The 16,246-nt window shown below is 46.5% G+C and overlaps 2 protein-coding genes across 2 annotated transcripts; one reads left to right on the forward strand and one right to left on the reverse strand.

Annotated features, from left to right (window-relative positions):
- The first annotated feature begins 598 nt into the window (after positions 1-598).
- desmb (desmin b) lies at positions 599-6,719 on the forward strand. Its single transcript, XM_044109371.1, has 9 exons — positions 599-1,338; positions 1,701-1,761; positions 2,230-2,325; positions 2,414-2,575; positions 2,657-2,782; positions 4,693-4,913; positions 4,980-5,023; positions 5,106-5,194; positions 5,715-6,719. Exons 1-9 carry the CDS (start codon positions 791-793, stop codon positions 5,754-5,756), a joined length of 1,389 nt encoding a protein of 462 aa, XP_043965306.1. The 5' UTR covers positions 599-790; the 3' UTR covers positions 5,757-6,719.
- On the reverse strand, positions 6,691-15,700 carry tmem198b (transmembrane protein 198b). Its single transcript, XM_044109379.1, has 5 exons — positions 15,285-15,700; positions 9,364-9,564; positions 8,700-9,281; positions 8,430-8,626; positions 6,691-8,352 (listed from the first exon to the last, which is right to left on the reverse strand). The coding sequence occupies exons 2-5, from the start codon at positions 9,506-9,508 to the stop codon at positions 8,200-8,202; spliced, it is 1,077 nt and encodes a 358-aa protein (XP_043965314.1). The 5' UTR covers positions 9,509-9,564; positions 15,285-15,700; the 3' UTR covers positions 6,691-8,199.
- Between the last annotated feature and the right edge of the window lie 546 nt (positions 15,701-16,246).

Consider the following 16,246-nt stretch of genomic DNA (forward strand, 5'->3'; position numbering starts at 1 on the left):
TGTGCTTGTATTTCAAGTGAAATATTTTAAAGTTTGGTGGTTAAAATCCAGAAACCTTATAAGAGTTATTAATTATCATTATTATTATTAATTATCATTATTATTATTATTATCATTCATTCTTTAGATCCACGTTGTTTCTGTTGTAGGGAAATGCTTCTCCATGTTTTTAACTTTAATAAAAAACTGAAACATTAAACTTTGAACAGGTTTTATGGTTCTTTGTTCCGTCTGACAGAAGAGAATAAAACTCCCAGAGTTCCTTGCTGCTGCTCCAGGCTTTTCCTTTATAAGGCAGCGCCGAGCGAGACGAGACGCTTCCTCACATTGTTGAGTCGTGACGACAGAGAGGCCTGGAGAAACTCAGGGAGCCAGAGAGACGGAGCGCTAACCTGTTAGCTTCCTTCAGTGTTTCATTGATCATAAATCAGAAACTGATCGGCCGTTAATCTGAAGCATCAACCTGAAATTCTCCTGCAGCGTGAAAAAGCGGGAGGTTTGTGGAGGAAGAGGAGAAGTTTGGTAGTTTGGTTGATAAATGAATGAAACCTGCCGTCATGTGACTGATAGCGTGTCGGCCATGTTTCCCTCTGGAGCCTTTCGGACCGCAGGAGGAGCTGCGGCGGGCCGGTTTGGCCCCCAGGCCTCCAGTTTGGCCTGAATGTGAGGAAGAGGAGAGGCGATGAAGAGCTGATGTCATCAGGAGGCTGGAGGCGGGGCCAGAGGGGGTAAGTAGAAATACCCCGGGGCGGTTGTTCCCTCTCAGAGCTCCAGCTGCAGCGCCTCCATCATGGCCTCCTTCTCCTCCTCCGCCCGCTGCGCCTCCTCCTACCGCCGCACCTTCGGCCACGGCGCCTACGCCTCGCCGTCCCTCAACCGCTCCTTCCTGGGCCCCGCCGCCGCCGGAGGGGCCCACGTGACCTCCAGGGTGTACGAGGTGACCCGCGGCTCCGCCGTGCCGGCCTACCGCCCCCTGGGGGCCGCCCGGCCGTCGGCGGGACGCTACGGCGGCCTGGGGGAGACGCTGGACTTCAGCCTGGCGGACGCCCTCAACCAGGAGTTCCTCGCCACGCGGACCAACGAGAAGGCGGAGCTGCAGCACCTGAACGACCGCTTCGCCAGCTACATCGAGAAGGTCCGCTTCCTGGAGACACAGAACCAGGCGCTGGTTCTGGAGGTCCAGCGGCTCCGGGACCGGGAGACCCCACGCATCGCCGACCTCTACCAGGACGAGATGAACGAGCTGCGCCGGCAGCTGGAGGTCCTGACCAATCACAGGGCCCGGCTGGAGGTGGAGAGGGACAACCTGGTCGACGACCTGGACAAGGTCAAGATCAGGTAGGAGCAGGGGTCAGAGGTCAGGGAGGATGGACTGACATCACATCAGACAGAGTTTCTAGGAAAGTTTCTAAAATACCAGCAGCTTCAGCTTCAGCTTCAGCCTGGATAAATCTGTACAGATTACAGATTATTTCTGCTTCATCACGTTTCTGTTCAATTCAAGAGAAAGACGAATCCGTCCTGAACCCACTGGAGCTGCAGCTTTTCAATAAAATATTCTTTTCATTTCTTAGAGAAAAGTTTCAGGTTTTGTTTCTGAAGGTGACACGACTCAAATGAAGCACCGTGAATGTGTGTGTGAATGTGTGTGTGTGTGTGAATGTGTGTGTGAATGTGTGTGTGTGAATGTGTGTGTCCAGACTGCAGGAGGAGGTCCAGCAGAAGGAAGAAGCAGAGAACAGCCTCGCTGCGTTCAGAGCTGTGAGTTTTGATCAGATTTCATAATTAACGGATTTTCTGCAGTTTTTTTTTTTTTTACTTCTTGTTGTTGCACAGAAACAAAACTCTTTTCTATAAATATTTTAATTTTAAAATGGTTCATAACTGAAAGAATTAGCTTGTTTACATTTCTTTAGCCAACATGTTTTTGTTATTTTGAGGCTTTTATTTTGGTATGATTTCTGCATGGGGGCTCATCCGGGACCCTTTTTTGTTCCATTTTATTCCTGAAACAATAAAATCCTAGCATAATAATTATCAGCTAACATTTTCATTTTACAGAAAGTTTAATTTTCTTAGAATATTTGAAAGGAGGAGAATAGAAAGGAAGTTTTCTCTTGCATGGATTCCTAGCATCTTTTTTGACTAGTTAAAGTTTGACTTCCTGTTTCTCCTGTTTGACTTCCTGTTTAAATGTGTCGCTCAGAGGACCTGTGATTTGTTCTGCAGGACGTGGATGCCGCCACTCTGGCCCGTCTGGACCTGGAGAGACGCATCGAGACGCTGCAGGAGGAGATCGCCTTCCTCAAGAGGATCCATGAAGAGGTTCCTCCTCTTCCTCCTCTTCCTCTTCCTCTTCCTCCTCTTCCAGCCCGCCCAGTCCAAGCTGCAGACTCACTGTCTCCCCCTGCAGGAGATCCGGGAGCTGCAGAACCAGATGCAGGAGACGCAGGTCCAGGTCCAGATGGACATGTCCAAGCCGGACCTGACAGCGGCGCTGAGGGACATCCGGGCCCAGTACGAGGGCATCGCTGCCAAGAACATCGCCGAGGCTGAAGAGTGGTACAAGTCCAAGGTCACCTGATTACCTGCATGTGTATCTGACCCGACCACTAGAGGGCAGCACTGATGGAGCAGATGAGTTCTGTCCCTGCAGGTTTCGGACCTGAACCAGGCTGTCAGTAAGAACAACCAGGCACTGCAGCAGGCCCGCCAGGAGACGCTGGAGTTCAGGCACCAGATCCAGGCCTACACCTGCGAGATCGACTCCCTTAAAGGGACGGTACGTAGAACCAGAACCTCACAGGCCCGAGAGCATCCTCAGAACCTCCTGAGGGGTCTGATGGTCCAGTTCTGATGTACAACCAAAATGATCTGGACAGAAGATGAGAGGGTGATCTGATCTGTAGCTAGCAGGTTCCGTGGCTAATCGTTTCTGTAGCTGACCGGTTCTGAAGCTAACCAATTCTGTAGCTAACCGGCTCTGAAGCTAACAGTTCTGAAGCTGACCGGTTCTGTAGCTAACCGTTCTGTAGCTAACCGGTTCTGTGGCTAACTGTTTCTGAAGCTGACCGGTTCTGTAGCTAACCGCTTCTGTAGCTAGCTGGTTCCGTGGCTAACCGTTTCTGTAGCTAGCCAGTTCCGTGGCTAACCATTTCTGTAGCTAACCGGCTCTGTAGCTAACCGGTTCTGTAGCTAACCGGTTCCGTGGCTAACCGATTCCGTGGCTAACCGGTTCCGTGGCTAACCATTTCTGAAGCTAACCAGTTCTGTAGCTAACCGTTTCTGTAGCTAACCGTTTCTGAAGCTAACAGGCTCTGTAGCTAACTGGTTCTGAAGCTAACCGGTTCTGTAGCTAACCAATTCTGTAGCTAACCGGCTCTGAAGCTAACGGTTCTGAAGCTGACCGGTTCTGTAGCTAACCGCTTCTGTAGCTAACCGGTTCTGTAGCTAACCGGTTCTGAAGCTAACCGGTTCTGTAGCTAACAGGTTCCGTGGCTAACAGGTTCCGTGGCTAACCATTTCTGTAGCTAACCAGTTCTGTAGCTAACCGGTTCTGAAGCTAACAGGCTCTGTAGCTAACTGGTTCTGAAGCTAACCGGTTCTGTAGCTAACCAATTCTGTAGCTAACCGGCTCTGAAGCTAACGGTTCTGAAGCTGACCGGTTCTGTAGCTAACCGCTTCTGTAGCTAACCGGTTCTGTAGCTAACCGGTTCTGTGGCTAACTGTTTCTGAAGCTGACCGGTTCTGAAGCTGACCGGTTCTGAAGCTAACCGGTTCTGTAGCTGACCGGTTCTGTAGCTAACCAGTTCTGAAGCTAACCAGTTCTATAGCTAACTGGCTCTGTAGCTATCTGGTTCTGTAGCTAACCGCTTCTGTAGCTAGCTGGTTCCGTGGCTAACCATTTCTGTAGCTAGCCAGTTCCATGGCTAACCATTTCTGTAGCTAACCGGCTCTGTAGCTAACCGGTTCCGTGGCTAACCGGTTCCGTGGCTAACCGGTTCTGTAGCTAACAGGTTCCGTGGCTAACAGGTTCCGTGGCTAACCATTTCTGAAGCTAACCAGTTCTGTAGCTAACTGTTTCTGTAGCTAACCGGTTCTGTAGCTGACCAGTTCTGTAGCTAACAGGTTCCGTGGCTAACTGGTTCCGTGGCTAACAGGTTCCGTAGCTAACAGGTTTTGTAGCTATCCACTTCTGTGGCTAACAGGTTCTGTTGCTCACCGGTTCCGTAGCTAACCGCTTTGGTAGCTAACAAGTTCTCTAGCTAACTGGTTCCGTAGGTAACAGGTTCCGTTGTTAACCGGTTCTGTAGCTAACCGCTTCTGTAGCTAGCTGGTTCCGTGGCTAACCGTTTCTGTAGCTAGCCGGTTCCGTGGCTAACCGTTTCTGTAGCTAACCGGCTCTGTAGCTAACCGGTTCTGTGGCTAACAGGTTCCGTGGCTAACTGGTTCCGTGGCTAACTGGTTCCGTGGCTAACCGGCTCTGTAGCTAACCGGTTCTGTAGCTAACCGGTTCTGTGGCTAACCGGTTCTGTTGCTTACCGGTTCCGTAGCTAACCGCTTTGGTAGCTAACAAGTTCTCTAGCTAACTGGTTCCGTAGGTAACAGGTTCCGTTGTTAACCGGTTCTGTAGCTAACCTGTTCTGTGTGGTTAACTTGCGGTGTTTTTCTCCCTGGTTGGTTCTGGTCCAGAACGAGTCCCTGCTGAGACAGATGCGGGACATGGAGGAGCGCCACGGGCGCGAGGCCAGCAGCTTCCAGGACACGGTGGCCCGGCTGGAGGCTGAAATCGCCACCATGAAGGACGAGATGGCACGCCACCTGAGGGAGTACCAGGACCTGCTGAACGTCAAGATGGCGCTGGACGTGGAGATCGCCACCTACAGGAAGCTGCTGGAAGGCGAGGAGAGCAGGTCAGAACCCGCACAGAACCTCCAGGACTTCCAGAACCGCCCGACTCTAACCACCGTCTCTTCCAGGATCGCCCTGCCCATGCAGAGCTTCTCCACACTGAGCTTCAGAGGTACGTAGCGCCTACCAGTGCCTGAACGCACCGCCGGTCCCTGAACGCACCATCTCTCCTGACTCTGACTATGTCTGAGCAGAAACCAACCCAGAACCGCCGCTTCGCTCCGCAGAGACCCACTCCAAGAAAACGGTTCTGATCAAGACCATCGAGACCCGAGACGGAGAGGTAGCACCGATACACACCGCTGGACCAACACACACCGTCACACACACAACAATACACACTGACCTCCCAGGTTGGGAATGGCCTATTCAAAACCTGAGTTTTTAAAGTTTGGGTTGGAGAATCATCAGGAACTAAAACTAAAAGTGAATTTTTGTCACAGATTCTCTTTTATTGATCAATTGACCAGCTTTTAAACTGATCTTCTGTATCGATCGGCACTGGAAGCAGGTCAGGTTGATCTTCTGTTAGTTCTGCTCTGAATGTCCAAACCACGTTTCTCCTTCCTGCTCTCACTTTTCGTCTGGATTCAGGATTTAAAGATTCCCTTGGTTAAACGGACGAGCGCCTCAGAAAAAAACAAAAACTAAACAAAGTGTGAAAAGTTCAGACCCTGAGGTAGAAGAGCTGCTCCCGTTTCTGTCCCCAGGTGGTCAGCGAGTCGATATGTTGCTTTAGCATTAGCATTAGCATTAGCATTAGCATTAGCAGAGCTGCTCCTGACTTGAGTTTCTGTCCCCAGGTGGTCAGCGAGTCGACGCAGCACCAGCATGACGTCATGTGAGGATCTGCAGGAAGGACAGACGACACGACGCTCCGCCGCGCTCTGACCAACTCAAACTAATAAAGCTGAACTAAACACAGCGCTAGCATTAGCATTAGCTTGCGCCGATTTCATTCTGCGGTGAAACGAGTCGTTTTTCTCTGGTGGATTTTCATAAGAAAACTCAGATGATCTGAGAAACGTGTTTATGGTTCCTGTTCGTTTATTAATGGATGGAAATCTAATCATTAAAGTAAAATTTAGGCGTTAAACTGACAAATAAACGTGATCAATTATGGAGCATCAAAAGTGCCACAATCCATTCACTTCTTAAAATATGTTAACATCTGTGATCTTTAATTAAAGAATATAAACATTTGATTCAATAGTTATTAATTATTTTTAAACGTCATTATCTAATATTTCTTGAAATACGTCAAACTGACACTAACGTCTGATTGGTTGGCATGAATAGCAACAAAACCACAGACCAATCACCATGCGCAGAGCAGAGTTAGCCCCGCCCACTGACTGAGTTGAAAAATGAAACTCCTGATTTATGACAATGATTATATAGAAAAATAGCTGCAGTAATTATTTATCCTTTTAAAATGAAAAACTTTCTAGATTATTATTCTATTTTTTAAAATAATTGATAAATATAGATAATGTGAGTAATTTTTTAAATTGATCACATTTACAAACATATTTATGAACAAAATATTTCCACTACTTTAAATAATTCATTAGATTACAGTTTACTTAAATTGATTAAAAATTTTACATTTGTATTTTTGTTTTGGTAAAGTTTTTGATCTTGAATTCAAGCAGTAAAAATCAATAATTGATTAAATATTTTTGATGTTTAAATGATTGCTGCATTAATATTACAGGACATTAACGAGCTGAAGATCAAATATTAATCAGAAGTGATGATTTTCTGCTGCTGATTGTCTGTGACGATAATAAAACTATTTGAATGTTTTTATTGTTTTAACAGCAGGAACACATGCTTTCATTTAAAAACATTTCAAAACATGATGACTTTAAACTCTGCCGAGCAAAATAAATAGATACAGCAGGTCTTCATTCCTGATGGACATTAAAATTAGTGCAGAGTTTCTGTACAGGTTTCCTGAAACTAACCAGCTGGTCTCATGCAGCTCAGTTCCTCTCAGTAAACGCATCACTTCCTGTACACGGTTCTCCTCTAAAAACACGTGAAAGTTTCACATTTTACCAGACAGATGTTACATCACCCTAATAAAGAAAAACATGGTGGAGAAATAAGATGGCTGCTGGGCCGATTCATCCGTTCACACCGGCACCGCAGTTGGATCAGAACCCAAAGAGGCTAACGCTAGCTTTATGTTAGCTTCTTATTAGCAGAAGCGAGATGTGGATATATCTATGCTACTGGGCTAATTGGCAAAGAGAGGAAACTAATGTTTAATGTAGCGCTTTAGCATTTTGCTAACTTTGAAAACATTTAGCACACTTAGCTTCCAAAGTTTCTACTTGGCTGGTAAACTTTCAATGAAATAAAGTTTTGGCATCTGTGTTAAAGTTTTGTTTAAATTAATCAATTTCAACTCAACCCGACAATTTTAACTTCAAAATTCAAAATGGCTGCCATTCTGAACTTCAGTTCAGTGAGAGCGAAGATGAGGAAGACTGCAGATGACGTTAGCTTCTGCTAACACTTTAGCTTCTGCTAAGATGGTTCCACTTGTGGTCTGAATGGGTGTCAAGGTGAGTTTGGTGTGTGAAATAAGAAGCTAAACGTGTTTTTAGCGGTTTGTGGTTCCAGACCAAAAGTTTTTGAAACCAGTTTCCAGGTGTTTTGGGGTGTCAGTGTAAACAGAGCTCTCTCTATGGGAAACAACACAACCCGGCTTGGTGTTGCCATGGCTACCGAAGGGAAGCTTGGCTGACCTGGCAGAGTTCTGTCCAGCACCGAGGGAGACGAAGGGAGTCCGTCCTCTACAGAGGAAACGTCTCTTCTGGTTTCACAGAAGGTCGTTGAGGTCGGATGGCACAGAAAGAAACGACGTCCGGTTAGCGAGGAGCTGGTTGGACGATCAACAAGAACTGGATAGTGACCCGGATCTTTGACAGGTCTGGTGTTGGAACCTGAACTGGGTTCGCAGTGGAACCACTGGAGTCGATGTTTTACTGGAGATGGAGGCAGAAAGCTCAGAACCGGGTCATTGGGTTCCTTCAGCGTTGGAGCTGTGGTGTGTGTGTGTGTGTGTGTGTGTTTAGTGTCTGCATGCGATTAGCCTCACAAAGCCAGCGGCTAGCCTAGCTCATTAGCCACAGCTAGCCTAGCTCGTGTGTCAAGACTTTGTACAGAGTTTAAAGGTGGGGAGATTCTGCCTGTAGGGTCAGAGGTCAACATCAGGAGGTTGCCTGTCAATCCGGTGGTGAGTGTAGTCAGTTCCTCCAGATCAGGGGTCAGAGGTCAGGCCCGTAGCGGCGGCCCCGCGGCCCCGGTGAGGGGTGTGGTGGAGCCGCAGTCGTAGCCCATCTCCACCACAGCGTGAGCGCCTCCTACCAGCCGGCCGGGGAATGGCTGCGCCTGGACCTGCCGGTCCCGGAAACTCTGGATGTAACTCTGGAAGACAACAGAGACAGTTGAGACACGGAGACGCTGCGTCCGCCGGGACACAGACGGCGTGCGACGCTGGCTACCGGCGACAGGACGTCGGTGTCGTAGCGGCGGATGGGGTTGGGCTTGCGGCGGTAGGCGGGCTCAGAGTTCAGCTGCTTGGCCTGGTGATGGTGGGAGGAGCCATGTTGCTGCTTCTTCTTCTTCTTGTTGCGGTAGCGGTCGTCTCGCTGACGAATCCGCATCACCTGCATCCTTCGCTGCTGGCGGCTGATGATCACTGAGGAACGTGGCACAGACAGGAAGTTGTACCAACCTGCAGCCTTGGTCGGGCTGGGAGATCGTTTCCTCACCTTTGGTGTGAGAGTATCCCTCGGCGGTCACCTTCCACTGAACTATGACCCCCAGCAGGGTGAGGGACGGCCACACCCCCAGCACCAGCCAGGTCATCCAACACACCGGCTTCCCCGGCTCCACCTTGATCCGCTCGTAGATGTACACCAGCAGCGCAAACAGCTCCAGGAAGTAGTCCAGGGCCACGGTGATGACGGCGGCGCCGAACACGGCGGTGGACAGCGTGGTGAAGAGGCGCTGCCACTGCAGCGTCAGCACGGCGAACAGCATGCCGAGGCCCAGCAGCACGCCCAGCGGCACCCAGACGGAGCGCGACGGGGCCTGGGACAGCTCCGCTATGCCCACCAGGGTGGCCACGCCCACCAGCAGCCCCAGCAGCAGCCCCACCATGAACAGCCCCACGCTGCGCACCAGCATGGTGACCAGGCCGCACAGCGTGCCGATGCCCAGCCCGATGCCCACCGAGGCCTCCACGCTCAGCTGGGTGTCCAGGACGCGCTCCTTGTAGCACAGCAGGAAGATGACCACGGAGCCGAACATCAGGCCCGTCAGGAACATCACCGCCTTGAAGCAGCGGTAGCCTGGAGGAACGCAGCAGGGTCAGGGTCAGAACCAAGGTGGAGTTCGGACCCACCGCAGAAACCCTAATCCGTCAGAACTCACCGAAGAAGCAGTAGATGATGCCGAAGAGGCAGCACATGGAGCAGACCACAGAGGGGACCACCGAGTAGCGGCCCCCAGGGTCCGGGCAGGGGTCCGGCCGGCCAGGGCGCGGCTCCAGCAGCATTGTCTCCATCGAGGTCGCCATGGCAATGAGGAGGAGGTCAGGAGGTCAGAGAGCGACGCTCATGTGAACGGTTTCACCTGCAGAGACAGACGAGGGAAATCAAAGGAGTAAACAGAAACCAAACTCAGGAGACATCGTCTGGGAAGATCCAGAGAAAACTAGAGATCTGGACAGATCCAATTAACACCGACATGGCAACCAATTAACACCGACATGGCAACCAATTAATACCAACATAGCAACAACTCAACACCAACATGGCAACTAATTAACACCGACATGGCAACCAATTAACACCAACATGGCAACCAATTAACACAAACATGGCAACTAATTAACACCAACATGGCAACCAATTAACACCAACATGGCAACCAATTAACACCAAATTGGCAACCAATTAACACAAACATGGCAACCAATTAACACAAACATGGCAACTAATTAATACCAACATGGCAACTAATTAACACCAACATGGCAACCAATTAACACAAACATGGCAACCAATTAACACCAACATGGCAACTAATTAACACCAACATGGCAACTAATTAACACCAACATGGCAACCAATTAACACAAACATGGCAACCAATTCACACCAAATTGGCAACTAATTAACACCAACATGGCAACCAATCAGAGAAATTTCTCTAATGTTTCAGTTTCTGTTGGAAAACCTGTAGAGCTGGAGGCTCAATCTGCATCCATGAAATAAGAAACAAGCAGCAGTGAAATGACTGCACACACACACACACACACCTACACACACACCGCTCCAGCTAAATTCTCAGCCTTTTTTTCTATTCAAATATCATTTTAATAATCATCCTGCGGTCAGAGATTAGCAGGTTGCAGCCGACTGACCTATTGTGTGTGTGTGTGTGTGTGCGTGTGTGTGTGTGTGTGTTGGCAGACAGATCGTCCCCCTGAGGTAAAAATAAAAACAGGAGTTGTTTTTTTTTTGCTTCTGCTGCTGCAACAATAACACCACCAGGCCCCGCCTCCTGCTTCCTGTCTGTTGTCATGACAACTCAGACATGCTGACTGACCACCGACCTGAGGCTGCAGCCAACCAATCAGAGGCGCGGCTGCTGCTCCCATAGCAACAGCGTGAGCCAATCAGGGTGAGTGTTTGTGTGGATCCTGCTGGCTGTGAGGACGACATGAAATTATTAATAGTTGTCAAATTTTTATCAATATTTACTGAAATTAGAACTTTATATGTAATTACTGATTAGTTTTTATTTCTATATAAAACAGTTTTTATTTTATTTTTCCTAATCATGTAAATGTTTGTGTACATTTTAAAAAGAGAAAAACAGAATAAAACTAAAACATCACTAATATTTGTACTTTTTAAATCATATGGATAATTTATTATTGACAGATTTTCTACTTTCTGTTAGTGTGAATCATATTTGGTTTCTTTATTCTGATCACCTGAATCCCAGCCAATCAGGAGCAGCGTGTCAGTAACCATGGCAACGTTCATCAGGATTAGGATGACAACGTTCTGTTTGGTTCAGTTATAAATATCATTTTCCATGTTCAAATAAATCAACTGGAATCTTTTGACATGAAAAGTTTTGGCAACAGAACCCTAAAATCCAAGATGGCTGCCGCACAGAAGCCATGTGAAGCTGTTTGAATAAAATCAGTCAACATGTTCATCTGATGTTTAATGTTTACACTCAAACATTAGCTGCTAGCTAGTCTGGCTACTTAGCATTTAGACTGTTAGCACCAATAAAACTAGCAGAGTTAATATTTCAGCTTCTGATAGAAATGAAGCAGAATTTGATGAATGGCTTCACTTTTACTCCAGGAAGCAGGAAGCAGGAAGCAGGAAGCAGGAAGCAGGAAGCAGGATGGATCCCAGAGAATCCTGGATGTGTAACTGAATCTGACCTGGTTCTGGTTCTGGTTCTGGTATTTACTGCCTGCAGAGGAAATGCCTCATTAATCTGTTACTAAACTAAATCAGCTTCCTGCTTCCATTAGCAGCAAACAGGAAGTCGTTTCCCTCCAGCTGATCTGAACTCTGACCTCTGGATCCGTTCTGGCCGTAACCAAGGAAACGTCTGATCGGTTTGAATCAGAGTTTCTGCTGCTCCAGAAATTTGACCTGAACGTCACTAAAGAGGAAAAACACACAGACTGCATTAATAATCATAATTATTATTATTGTTATGATTACTATTATTGTTGTTATTATCATCATAATTCTTGTTGTTATGATTATTAATTACACTAAGCTTCAGGAATCCACTGCTGACGTTTTCAGGTTCGGATCCTGATTTGATCTGTTGGATCATTTTTACTCTAAAAGATGAACTGAAGACAAAATAATTTATTCAAGTTTTTAGATTTTGGAACATTTATGAGGCTGAATTTATTAGAAAGATCCTTCCTGAAATATTTTAAAGGTTTCTAATCTGCTTCTGTCTCTAATATAATCTGGGTTAAAATGTCGTTTTGATCAGGATGTGTAATCCTGATCATTCAGATTATAATCTGCACATGCTGCTATATTTATCTGATTTATTTATCTGATTTATTTTACAGCGGAAGAAGAAACTTAAATATATTTAATATAAACTTTATTCCTGCTTGTAAAATAATTTAATTTTTAAATAATTTGAGTCAGAATAAAAATCAGATTCAGAAAGCAGCCAGGTTGACCTTTGACCTCTGACAGGACTCCAGGTCTCAGATATGATCCAGAATAATTCATCTGACATTGATGACTGATCAACTGATCAGAACAGAAACAGACTGTGTGACTCCAACCAGTGATCCCAGTAAGAACAAAACTCAGCTGGTTCACCGTCAGACGGAGAAAAGGAGCAGCAAGACGAGAGAAAACATGGAGAACCTTCTGGAAGGAAAAGTCAGAGACGGATTTAGAAATTAATCAGGAGATCAGAGCAACGGCAACCAGCAACCAGCAACTCCTGGTTGCTGCTTACAGCAACGTGAAACGCTTCAAGCTGAGCAGCAACTGTTGATGCATCAGAGAGCAGATTTCACTGAGCGCAGTGTGAGGGTGTGTGTGAGTCAGTGTGTGTGAGTCAGTGTGTGTGTTCCTGTGTGTTCCTGTGTGTTCCTGTGTGTGTGTTCCTGTGTGTTCCTGTGTGTGTGTTCCTGACTGCGTAGCGTCCACCGACCTGCTGCCCTCTGACATCATCCTGATGGTCGTCTGAAGCAGAAGGACAAACTTTACAGAAAGTCGATTTCTGGATGGTTTCATGAAATAAAACTGAAACTGAACCAGATCAGAGATGATTTAGGATTTATAAAAACATTTTTATCTTCACGTTTATCTAAAGTGTTACTGAAGTTCTGGACGTCTAGTGAACCGGACCAGAACTGAACCGGACCAGGTGTTTACTTCCTGGTCAGCCGAGGTCCTCTCCTGCGATTGGTCCTCAGCAGCCAATCAGCTGAGGGGCAAAGTGTTCAGTCCGAACAGCCAATCGGATGCAGGGAAACATTTGATGAGCCAATCACGGATCATTAAAGTTCTGATTAAAACCCTGCAGGTCCATAACAGCCAGGATCTAATCCACATGGGTCAAACTGGCGGCACAGGGGCCAAATCCGGCCCACCTTAACTCTTCATGTGGCCCGAATTACACAAGTCAGTTGTTGTGTTCATGGAAACTCAAGTTAAATCAACACAGCGCCATATTTTTAAAGCTGATGCATCAATGGGAGATTTATTAAACCGTTTCATGAAAAATGGGGAAAACGCTGAAAGTGATCCCAACTTCCACCAGCAGGTGGCAGTGTGTTTATTTATTATTGCTCTGCTGCCTCAGCCTGACCTGATATCCACTTACTATCAGCTAATATCCATTATTATCAGTAATTATCAGATATTATCAGTAATTATCAGATATTATTAGTGATTATCAGTAATTATCAGTTACTCTCTGTGATTGATACAACGAGGAACAAAAAGTCACATTTACTGCCAGAAATAATAAGAAATATTACAAATATTTCAGAATTAGCTCCACAAAATCAGAGATTTTAAGCATAAAAAGAAAAAAGTCACCAAAAAAAGAAAGAAAAAAACTCAGTGAATTCTGGAGGATGTGATTATTAATGTTCAATAGAGTTGATTTTAATATTTTACAGTTTATAAGGGGTTTTATTGATTCTGGTGCTGCCGGCCCTTTAAGAGTGTTCATGTTGTTATGAGTTTAATCCTGATTTAATCTGAAGATGAGTCAGAAACTTCATCAGCTGAATAAAATCTATCAGTCCAGTTAAAGATTACAAACTCAGATTAGGATTATCTGAACAATACCAATTATTCCTGCTGGTTTATTGATCGATTGATCAGTGATTTATTGATTAGTCATCAGTCTGCAGATATTTTATCAAAGTCTTTTTATATTAGTATGTTAGATCACATTAAAAGATGCAAATAAATGATTTTTAAAATGAGGAAATAAACTTTTACCAAAACATATCAGCAGTTTTGGGTAGAAAATATTTACAAAGATTTTTAATTTCAAAAGTAAAAACTATTTTAGAAAGTTTTGGTTTCATAACTGATCTGTTTTTCTCTTTAGAGTCTAATTTAATTAGCGATTAATCAATAGCTAAATTAGTTGGCAGTGATTTCAATAATTAACCTGATTAATCGATTAATCTCTACTGTAGCGCCGTTAGCTTCCTGTTAGCATGACCAAACGTTTCCTGCTCTGGATTCGCCGTCGCTCGGCGAGCAGCAGAAAGTTTCCTGACCCGATCCGCTGCTCCTGAACGGCGCCGCGGGTCGAATAAGCAGCCGGGCCTGCTGGATCATCAATATGAGCCGCCGGGGCTGATGGGAAAACGTGACAGAGACGCCGCCGGCAGCAGACGTCCCACCACAGAGACAGAATGTCCTCTGGGCCGCTGCTGCACTGGCAGCTCAGGATGAACTGACATGACCTTCATGTGACCTTCATGACCTTCATGATCACGGCGTCACCAGGCAGCAGAAACACCAACATGGCGTCAATGAGGTCACTGGTTTACTGAGGGACACGGTCCATTAGAAAGATTTTCAAAATAAAGGCTCAGAACGAAGAACACCTGGAGCTCCAGACTTTAATAGTCCAGCTCCGTCAGAGGCAGATGACCTTTGACCTCGTGTGGAGGAAGGTGAGTCACGCCTCATGACTCGCTCTGCGGCTCAAGCTGATGGCTCCGGCGCTCTCGCCCACCGCCGCCGTGACTCGGCGAGGCGTTCTGACGCCTCCTCAGCAGGTTACATAAAGACAGAGGAGCTGGTGAGTGATGTCACTTCCTGTCTCACGTGACCAATCAGCTGCTGAGGATCACACTGATCCAGTTGGATGATATGAACCAGAACCACAGGCTGATCCGATCAGAACCAGAACCAGAACCGCAGCGCTCCATTATTCAGGCCTGATTTATATTTTATTCTGATTGTTGTAACAACCTGCTGTGACCTCTGACCCCTGCTCTAGCCTAATGTTTTGACCCAATGCTTTAAGATGAGGAATCACGTGATGCGTTCACGTTCCGGTCCAAAGGCAGGAAAATGCATCAGTGCTTCTGCCTGTTGACTTTCTGGAAACATGTCAACGTGACGTCACAGAAACGATCGAGTTTTAGTGAATTAGAACCGGAAGTGTGGCATTTTTGTCGGATTTTTTAACAACCCCTTCACGGACCGTGGGGCATTTTACACCCATAAACACAGCATGCATTAATCCGATGGTTTTACCGAGTTAGAACCGGGTCAGAACCGGACCGTGGAAGCACTCACCATGTTCCCCGCGGCGGGTCGCGGTTCCTCCGCCTTCACTGCGGAGCCCCCCGCACCGACCGACTCCATGGCTCCCGGGTCCGCAGCAGCAGGCAGGGCGGAGGGCTAACCATCCATCAGAACCGGGACCGGGACCGGGCTGGGAGGACGGAGACCCGGTTCTCAGCAACTCGGACTGCTAGAGCATCCAGGCTGCAGTCCGGTCCGGATGATGAAGGCGGTGCGTCAGGAGGATGAGGAGGAGGAGGCAGCAGGCCTGTGAGGCGACCCCTGCTGGCGGAGCTTATAAATGCACCTTCGGCTGTAGCAGCACCGCTAGCTTGATGCTAACTGGTTCAATGAAACCAGCAGATTGGACCGCAGAAACACCGGAACCACTGGAGAGACACGATGAAGGAGACAATGTCAGACAAAACCTGACAACTTGGAACAAAATAATGCTCCAAAAAATGGAAACTTCTGAGATTATTTTCCAAATTTTATGAGTTTATCTATTTCGACTTTTGAAACTCCGAAATTTCCTTGTATTTTCTCGAAAATTTCCAAGATTAATTTGAATATTAATCTGAGTTTTTCAGCACAAAATGATTCCTTTTTTCCTACCTGTAATGACTCTAATACTCCGTCATAGAAACCCGTTAAATAAAAGCTGAAAATAAATTTCTATAAGTGAAATAAATCTCTTAAATGGAAGTTTCTCCCGTCAGGATGAAGGTGGATCAGAGAATCTGACCAGTTTTCCTCAGTTCAGGGGAAACTCCGGCTCTTCTGCAGCATCACATCTTTAATAATCTAAACTGGAAACCAGATAATCAGCCCTGAAAAACCAAAAGAAAATCACAGGGAAACACGGTGGCGGCGGCAGCATCATGATGTGGAACAGAAACGTTTCTGTACGAATTTTAATTATCTGGATCAAACTAAAATTAAAACACAAAGTCCAGATGATGAACGCTGCTGGA

This window comes from Gambusia affinis, linkage group LG24, assembly GCF_019740435.1.
Source record: "Gambusia affinis linkage group LG24, SWU_Gaff_1.0, whole genome shotgun sequence".
Classification (NCBI taxonomy): Eukaryota; Metazoa; Chordata; class Actinopteri; order Cyprinodontiformes; family Poeciliidae; genus Gambusia; species Gambusia affinis.